The sequence below is a fragment of the Nicotiana sylvestris genome, chromosome 6 (genome assembly GCF_000393655.2).
Source record: "Nicotiana sylvestris chromosome 6, ASM39365v2, whole genome shotgun sequence".
NCBI lineage: Eukaryota > Viridiplantae > Streptophyta > Magnoliopsida > Solanales > Solanaceae > Nicotiana > Nicotiana sylvestris.
In genome coordinates this window covers 197051842-197061646 of record NC_091062.1, presented here as the reverse complement: position 1 = coordinate 197061646, position 9805 = coordinate 197051842, and the positions used below count along the sequence as shown (strand labels likewise).

The window sequence follows — 9805 nt, the reverse complement described above, 5'->3', positions numbered from 1 at the left end:
TTGTTTTAATGGTATCTACAAATTACTATATTTATACTACAATTAAACTGCAATCTATATTGAAAAAAAATGTTGACTACAAAATTTTCTCCTAATCTACGAATTTTCTACAAAAAATCTACAAATCAGTTTACGTATGTATAAAGCAGTATTGTTTTGAAGGGTATCTATAAAATTACTACATTTATAGTACAATTACACTACAATCTATGTTGAAAAAAATGTTGACTACAAAATTTTCTCTTTATCTACAAAATTTTTACAAATAAACTACAAATCAATTTTTCCAGGATTGATGAAGAACAAAACAGCAGAAGATGGGCCACCAGAGTTGCTCTTTATTCATGGTGGCCATACAAGTAAAATTTCTGACTTCTCATGGAACCCATGTGAAGACTGGGTCGTCGCTAGTGTTGCTGAAGACAATATACTACAAATCTGGTAGATGGCGGAAAACATCTACCACGATGAAGATGATATACTCAATGGGTCTCATCTCTGTATTTTTTGAGAAGAAGAAGGAATGGAGAAGAGAAAGAAATGGGAGGGGGAAAACGAATATGGTCGGATCTTAGGAATTAAGGGGAGAGAGAAACGTGGGATATATGGATATCTTTAATTAAGGAGTAAAAATTGCCCATTAATTAGACCCTTAATTAAGTATGGTATAGAATTGGTAATTTGGTATACGAGTTTGTAATTAAATCAAACCTTAAACATTAAGGGTAATAAGATTTCATATATGGTATAGGAAGGTAAAAATCCTTCTTTTGTATTATCAAGGTGTGACTTTTATATTGGGATTGTTATGCAAATAGCCGGCGAGCTTCACTATTTACTTTTTTGGTCCGTATATATAGATAATACATTGATTGCACAAAGTTATACATATATTATACATAAATTATATATATGTTATGCATCCACCAGTTATTTTTAATTTAATAAATTAGGTGAACGGCTATTTGGTTTAATTCTTCTTTTACACTATAGTGTGTTGAAAGCATTTAGTAGTTGTAAGTCTAAAATTGTTTCTTAGCACCTACCAAAAACGTCTTACAATATGTTATGTAAGACTAATGTTTTCTATATATGTTTAGTGTAGTAGTTTAATTTATATTTTTCTCCATTTTTCATCCTTTTTGTGCCTTATACTAGTAATACTTTATGAAGAGTCTAGTTTATATTCTAACAAAATCATTTTTCATTTTTTAAATGTTACTTTTACTATTGTCCTCTTTCTATACAATCAGGCTTTGATTTTCCCCAGGTGCTTCTTGTACCCTAAACCATTTTTTATCAACAAAAAGTTAGCAGTTCATAACCCAAGGCTTTGACTTGGTTTTAGACTCTGGACTTTCTATAAATCTCCTGTTTTTGTTCCATTAATTTCCTCTCCTTTGTTGAAGAGTGATAGACAAACATACCCCTAGTAAAATAAAATGTTGTCCTTAAGTTTTAGTAGCTTTATGCTTGTTCTGCTTTTCATTTTGCTATTCATAAACGATACTATTGCTCATACTGACAAAGGTATATTAGTACTGATCTTTTCTTTTTCCCCTTTAATATGTGTATATAATATAATTTTTCTTAAGTTAGAAAGTTCCTTTCTACTGAAATCTCATTAGTTGTCTATTTACGCCTTTCTGCAGTTAAACAAAATTTTGTGGTCGATGAAGCTGGAAATGGTATTGCTAAGACAAGAAGGAGCCACCTTAATGTGGAGAAGGTAAGAATTGAGTTTAACTTATATGCATTGATAATGTAAGAATTGCTATACTATTAGTGTAGTTTCACGTCCGCGTAAAACTTGTCAATTCATAATAAATCCTCGTATTACAGATATTAGTGTAATTTAACCAGTTAAGCAGGTTGTCTGCCTTATTTTTCATATCATTTGTTCCACTTATTATGAACATTTATTTATAGTTAATTTTTGTGGCATGACCTTATATAGTATAAAACTTCTTTTTACATGTATATATAAGTTAAACTCATCATAAATAGTTCATTATTCGAGGTAATTTTTTTTAATATGTATATATACTAGTACATACTAACACCTGTTGATTTCTTCATGAGTTTATTTTGACCCCCTTAATAGTAATCTTGGCTCCGCCACTGTGTGAAGCCTAATTTTTTCCAATGATGAGAGTTTTAAAAATTAACTGAAGGGGTACGTTCTTGAAATTCCAGGAAGATTTTCATGGTGTAACTCCAGCAACTATTCAAGTTGCCAGTGGCAGAATTGGAGGAAGAAAAAGAATGGTGGAGCAAAGGAATATGAGGCAAAGTACGAAGAAAATTGAAGGTATCATGCCAAATAGAGGGCAAGGAAAGCTGAGAATTCAAAGTAAATTAAATGGCAAAAATAGCCATTCTGATAATGTGAAGGTCAATAGAGGAAGTTTCACAGCATTCAGTGCTGATTATCACATGCCAAGAACACACCCTCCAAAGAATAACTGAGCTACACAATTCTTGAATTTTTGGCCATCATCTCCACATTGTCTTGTTTGATATTCTTTACTCTTTATAGTTAGATGCTCTTGTGAAAAGAACTAATTATATATATATATATATAATGTATGTATCCAATATTGGAAAATCAAGCAAATTAAAGGTCTAAAGGATTTTCAAGTTTTCATTTCCTACATGCAGTTTTCTTTTCTGGTTCCTTTCTCGTTATACTATATAGTTAATAATCTTAATGTTACAGTTTTGAACTTTTGATTCGTGTTACCCTTTTCTTATGTTGCAAATACCACTGCTCAAAACAGGAATTAAGACCATATTTTTATGGCTAATATTTTAATATGGTCCAAATGGGACATTGTAATATCAACATGGTCTCAACCATGTGAACTTTTGTGAACCAATAATTTTCGGCCAAGATCAAGTATTAATGCATGCTGATGTGGCAATATGCATTCACTCTTAGCAAAAAGAATTTCACATAGTAGTGACATAACAAGAATGACCTTTTCGTTCGAAGTTTTGGTTTTCTATTATTTATAAATAAATAAAATGACTCATAACGTAACCTGCTATGCGGAATTTCTTTTACCTTTTATTTTGGAGTCTTATTTCAAACGATGAGTTTAATTTATGTGCATTAGTAATGAACTTAATTTTTGCACGGTTAAATTTTTTAATCTACAACAATAGAAACTCCTCATATAACCTGATACGGTAACCTGACAAATCAAGTAATAGCATACAGCTATAAGTCTGCAATCAGTTAAATTATACCGATAGTGTAATTTTTTTTTATCCCATATGTGTCTATAACTTATGGATAGATTTTCCAAAAATCTGCTCCAGCTCAACTATTGCTAATTTAAAAAAAGAAAAGACTTGCACAATTTTCAATTTTAATCCAACTTCGTAAAAATAGCACGGGCTGGTCAGTTTTCGGACTGGTCATGCAAAAATAGCCAGCGTTTGCCAAGTCATTAAAAAATAATCACTATTTTGCTGCAACAGAGACTGATCCAGCATAATATATTGGAGTTTGGTGCACCTGTGTATGAACTTCCAGTATATTATGCTGGAACTCCAACACACGGAAAGTTCCAACATCATATACTGGAGATTTGAGCACTTGTGTATGAACTTCCAGCATATTATACTGGACCGGTATACTTTACTGGAACTTCAGTATATTATGCTGGCATATTTTCCCGATTTTGAACAATATTTTCGCTCAAATTTATTTTTACATGAAAAGTGATTAAATTTCGATTATTTTTTAAAGCGTGACTATTTTTGAATGACCGCTCATAAATCTGACTAATTTTGAATTTCTCCCTCCAACTTTTGATCAAATTGTGTTTGGGGCTTGGGCCCCTTCTTATCATAGAATTGAGGCCATGGGCTGCAAATTTCCAGCAAGTGAGAAGGATCGTTATCTACATCCCTATCGGTGAAGAAAACAACAAACGACGGGAACAATTCCGGCACGTTCTCGGAGATGGTGTCCGACCCGGAAGATACCGGAGCTGCGGAAATTCATCCAAACAAACGGATCAAAACCCTAACCCGAGTTTCACCTGAATCTTCTCCGTCCGCCTCCGACAAAGGCAAATCAAAGCTCGAAGTTTCGGATTGGGAAAACGAATGGAATTGCTGTGGAATTTGCTTATCTGAAAGTGGACATGGCACGGGCACGATCATCAGAGGTTGTATCGATTGCTGCGACCATTACTTCTGTTTTGTGTGTATAATGGAGTGGTCTAAGGTTGAGTCCAGATGTCCCATGTGTAAACGCCGTTTCTCCACCATCCGCCGCCCTCCGAAACCTCCCGTTTTCCCTTCCGAACGTGTTGTTAATGTTCCTGTCCGCGATCAGGTTCTTTACTCTGACTTTTATTTAGTCTTGAATTTATGCTGAATTTTGTTTTCTTTTTTGGTAAAAGATTTTTTTTTTTCCTTCTAAAAGTTGTTTCTGATTTCCGAATTTTGTAAATAGTGATAGCTCTTCTGAGCTCAAGTTAATGTACCTTAATTTGATTCATTAATGTAGTGAAACCATAAGGCTCATGTCAATTTATGTTGAAATAAATTAAAATTTTGCCAATAATGCTGATGATTGTAGTTGACATGTGAATTATATACTTATATTACATCTAAAGATAAATAGGCTTGCATCAGGATAAAGTGTTGGTAGATCTATTTTACCATGTATTAAGCCTCATTATTGCTGATTTTTATCTCAGAAATTCGCGAACATTATTCTGTGTTAGTTGTACGTACTGTGGCAATTTGAAGAAAAGCTAATGTTCATTTGCTTTACGAAAACTATCCTCTTGCCTAATCACCTCTCCCCACCTCTTCTTTGGCTTACCTCTACCTCTTCGTAGGCCCTCCAATGTCAACCTCCCACACCTCCTCATCGGAGTGTCTGTGCTCCTCTTCCTCACATGACCAAACCACCTAAGTCGCGCTTCCCGCATCTTGTTCTCAATAGGGGCCACACCCGCCTTGTCGCGAATAACCTTATTTCTGATCCCATCTAATTTGGTGTGCCCGCACATCCATCTCAACATCCTCATCTCTGTTACCTTCATCTTCTGGACATGAGCGATCTTGACTAGCCAACACTCAGCCCCATGCAACATCGTTGGTCTGACTCCACTCTGTAGAACTTACCCTTAAGTTTTGGTGGCACCTTCTTGTCACACAAATTATCGGAAGAGAGTCTCCATTTCATCCATCCCGCCCCAATACGATGTGTGACATCTTCATCATTTTTTCCTAACTGAGGCGACACGACCAGCAGAAGCGATCACTTCAGCCAAGAAAGCGCGAAGCGATCCAGAAGCGAAAAGCGCAGAAGCGCTCGCTTCTTCAGAGGGGTCATTTTAAAATAAAAAAAAAAGTTTGGGTCTTTGTTTTTATTATACAAAATAGACCCAAAGTGAAAAGACCATTCTTTCTCTTCTTCCCAACGTTAGCAGCAGCAGCCAACTAGGGATCCAGCTAGGTAATTTCTTCTTTTATTCTTCTTTCTTCTTCATCATCTTCTTCTTTTTCTCCTCCTTTTCTCTTCTCTTTTTTAGTTTTTCTCGTCCAGTCGTCTGCACAGCTAGGGTAGGCGCTGGTTTTTTTCCCCCCACTCGTTTTATTCTTCTTATTTATTAATTTTAATATGTATTTTAGTTTATAAAATTAATTATATATATATACATATGTGTGTGTGTGTGTGTGTGTGTGTGTGTATGTGTGTTATATTTTCAGTTTATTTGATTTTTTTAATGTGTATTTCAGTTTATAAAATTAATTATTATATATATTATATGTATTTTCAGTTTATAAAATATATATATGTTATATTTTAAGTTTATTTGATTATGTATTTTCTTATATCTTAATAGGGATTTAAAAATGTCCCAAAGTTCGAATTGCGCTTCACTTCAATGAAGCGTGCGCTTCGCTTTTGAAGTTACGCTTCTCGCTCTCAAAAACACTGGACCCAAGGTACCTAAAACTCCCTCTCCTAGGGATGACCTGCGAGTCCAGCCTCACTTCCCCTTCCTCTCCTTGAGTCTCGCCACTGAACTTACACTCCAAGTATTCTGTCTTGGTCCTGCTCAACTTGAAACCTTTAGATTCCAGGGTCTGCCTTCATACCTCTAATTGCGCGTTCACACCATCTCGCGTCTCGTCAATCAATACAATATCAAACGCCTGAATGCACTCTGAATGATAAAACCATTACTCTTGTCTATCTTAAAGCCTAGTATTTAAGTGGAGAAGGGTGGAGGGGCGATTGGCCTTCTGTGATTTCTCGGTTATAAAAAAAAAAGTGCTTCAAAAGTTTGGATGGGAAGACTCTGTTTTTGTTTCCAGTTTTCTGTGGTTCATACGTTTTTTCATTGTATATATTTTTAAAAATTCACATGGTTTATGGTTCCTAGACTAGACTAGGTATAATCTCTTGACTGCCTCTCATGTATTACTGGTGAAATTGCTTATGCAGGTTTACCATTACCTTGGAAATGCAACAACTGGACCGCAGGATCTATACGACAAAGTGCAATGTAACGTGTGCCATAGCACGGCCGATGACAGTCTCCTGCTGTTGTGCGACCTTTGTGACGCTGCTTATCATACTTACTGTGTTGGCCTTGGTGCTACTGTACCCGAGGGTGATTGGTTTTGCGCAGACTGCTCACTTCTGAAGGCTGAACAGGCTCACGGTGAGATAAAAACTGATTGTGATACTCAAGCTAGTTTCGGTGACCATGATTTAGCAGAACCAGCAAGACACGTATCTATATGTGAAATTGTACGAGAGTCATACACTCCAACTGCTTCCTTGGATGCTACAGACAATTCATCTCGTACTGATACTGGAAAGCAAAGTACTTCTCAAAGCAGCTCGATTGGGTTAGGCTCGCTAAGACAAAATGGTGTTTCAAGACATGCCACTAAGTTCAATGCCAGAACACTGGGGCATTGCCGCAATGTCCATGATAAGATTCGCACATTGCGTGAACATTGGAATGGTTTTCGAAGTGGATCCTTGACATTCTCTTCTAGCAAAATGAGTAATGCTAATATTGCCAAACAAAAACCAGTGCGGGGCAGCTGTTCTGGTGAACGGCCTTTAGTATCTTGCTCGAGCCAACCAATGACATCACAGTCTCTTGATCAAAATAAACTGGACAGTAAAGGTTCAATAGAGGTGGAGAAGGCGTGGAAAATGATGAATATGGCCAAGGCAATAGAGCAAGGTCGTGACAGGAATAAAAGTTTCCTTCAGGCCTCAAAACATGCTGTTAAGAAGAATACTAGCTGCAAAAAAGCTGGTGAATCAAGCTCAAGGTCTGGCTCACTAAAGATCGAACAGCAGCAGCGCGCATATATTCAAAATATTGGACCAGGTAGTCAATTCCAGAATCATGCTTTTAAACTGGACAGTGAATTAGAAGGTTCTTCAGGTGTAGATATAGGTTTTTCAATAGCATGTGGACCATCATATAGTGAACTTGTATCTTCAAAGGAGTCTCAGACTTCAGTTCAGCCAGATATCTGTCACGCGACCAATGGACTACCGCAGAAGAATAAGTTGTGTGCTGGGTCCACACACTTGATTTCTTCTGTCAGGTCGACATCAATTTCTACCACTGTAGGTGATGACAAAAAGAACTGTTCTTCCTCGAGTAGCATTGTGAATCCTCCTCAAGAGAAACTCAAGGACGAAAAGACTGTCATTAAGAACAGAGGTCAGGTGGAATGTGATGCCAAGACTGAGATCCAGTCTCATGTGAAGCTCAACCTAAAAATTCTATGCAGAGATAAAAAGCTCGGTATGCCTTTTACTTTGACCTGTAGTTTGCTTATGCATGCATAACTTCATTGCATTTATATGGTAAATAACTACATTGTGGTATGATGCATCGGGTCTGAGTTTGCTATTCTTTCTTCTTCTTGTATAATTACGTATATAAAACAAATGGGACTCCATGCAATACCTTCAATGTGTGCTAATGGGTATGGAATTCATTCACAGTAAGTAAATCTGTAAATGTGTTTGTCTTTTATACTTTGGTCATTATTAGCACTTGATCAGTCTTTGTAATCTGTAAGATCAAAGGAAGTTTGTACTGCTTGATATTCTATTTTTTTTGAGTCCTGATATGATTTTAATCGACTTTCATCTGTGCAGAAGTTGGTACATTTAAGCAAGTTGCAAGACTAGCCACTCACTCCATCTTAGCTGCGTGCGGTTTGGAGCATCGAAGACCTGGCATTTCTTCCCTTCCAGAATGTGTATGTGTCCACGCCGAGGAAGTTAGAAACCTCAGGAGATCTACTCTAATGCCTAATTCTTGCCGAGAATGTTTCTTTTTGTTTGTGAAGAATGTGGTGAATACTATACTGCTCGACAACAGCTGAGAATTGGTAATTTATTTTTTACAAGGCCAAACAACTAAATAGCGACGATCAGTAGTTTATAACACAATTACACTTCCCTCTCTTCTGCTCTAGGGGTGATATAGGCTACAACACCACTGACACTGTGTGCGGTCGATACCGGGGCCCCGATATCAAGGCCTCTATGGCATGTCAAGCCCAATCTCGAAGGGCTCGGAGTAAAAACTGAAGTTCGACCCCGAAATGCATACCTCGAGAAAGCATGTCGAAGGTTCATCGCGGCCTACCTCGAGGTAGTATAAAATCGATGACCGTCATGGAAAGGCGGGAAAACTCCCAAGGACGCGTGGTTAGAGCTGATAAGTCTGCCAAGATAGTACAAGCCCGTACAAGTCTATTACACAGCTGTACCTATAGCATTTCTCTATCATGATTAGACTTGTACTATGTTGGGATTCCCCCTCCTATATAAAGGAGACACTGGTCATTTTGTAACTCATGAATATTGAATACAATTAAACATTCTCTGCTTTTCTTGCCTAAACGTGCTCAACAATTACTCTACAGATTTATCACTTGTTCATTTATTGTTCATCTATTGTTCTTCATTTATTGCCCATTATTAACCGCAAAACGCTATCTTCGAGGCCTTCGATATTATTGTTTCTTCGTCAATTGTTCATTACTAAGTGCCTTAACTGGACCTCGAGGCCCAATCTTGCGACAACATTGGTTTGCATATCTTATTCTCTTCACTTACTCTTAGCATCTATTGCCTAACAACTAGTATTGAAATAAATCACATATTTTTAGAACCACAAAATTAAATATAATTGTTAATACCATTTTCAAGGTAAACAGAAGGATTAGTTGTTATGTTACGTTTTATCATATTATAGGATAGAGCGCTAATTTCCTTTGTCAGGTCGTACCTCTGTCAATTCTTATTTTATTTTCTCTCAGTTTAGTGTGACACAAATTAAAACATACAGAATCGGTTTCTCTCGAGTGTACCCATTAAACTGAAGCGCACAAGTTTTTTAGGTTAGGCTGGTTAGTGGACTCTTGATGTGGACTTCACAGTTAGCAGTGTAGACATAGTGCTAATGGCCACTTTTGGTTCTGTCTTTGAAAATAGCAATTGTCTCTGAAAAATAGCGCAAGTAAAATTCTAGGACAGTGGTTATTTTCCAATTGCATATGTTAAGTGACAATTTGATTTTAGGGGTATTATCACTTCTAGTCCGCGCCAGAAACTATTTATATTTGTTAGCCGAAAAAAATATATAAATTTGTATAATTTTCGTATATAACATACAGAATATGTGTTATATATATATATATACACACACAAATTTTATACTTTTTTTTACTATTATTTTTATAGTGGCTATACAATGTCATTTTTCTTTGATTTTAACAC

At 36.4% G+C, this 9805-nt stretch overlaps 2 protein-coding genes across 3 annotated transcripts; both read left to right on the top strand.

Annotated features, from left to right (window-relative positions):
• The first annotated feature begins 1456 nt into the window (after positions 1–1456).
• Positions 1457–2486, top strand: LOC104240192 (uncharacterized). Its single transcript, XM_009794976.2, has 3 exons — positions 1457–1530; positions 1653–1729; positions 2197–2486. Exons 1-3 carry the CDS (start codon positions 1470–1472, stop codon positions 2467–2469), a joined length of 411 nt encoding a protein of 136 aa, XP_009793278.1. The 5' UTR covers positions 1457–1469; the 3' UTR covers positions 2470–2486.
• Positions 2487–3861: 1375 nt separating this feature from the next.
• Positions 3862–8946, top strand: LOC104240191 (protein PARALOG OF AIPP2-like). 2 transcript variants are annotated; one of them, XM_009794975.2, is made up of 4 exons: positions 3862–4351; positions 6482–7814; positions 8174–8409; positions 8497–8946. In XM_009794975.2, the coding sequence occupies exons 1-3, from the start codon at positions 3974–3976 to the stop codon at positions 8401–8403; spliced, it is 1941 nt and encodes a 646-aa protein (XP_009793277.1). In that variant the 5' UTR covers positions 3862–3973; the 3' UTR covers positions 8404–8409; positions 8497–8946. The 2 variants fall into 2 exon arrangements, with proteins under 2 accessions (XP_009793277.1, XP_009793275.1); XM_009794973.2 differs by having other exon boundaries at positions 8174–8946.
• The last annotated feature ends 859 nt before the right edge of the window (positions 8947–9805 follow it).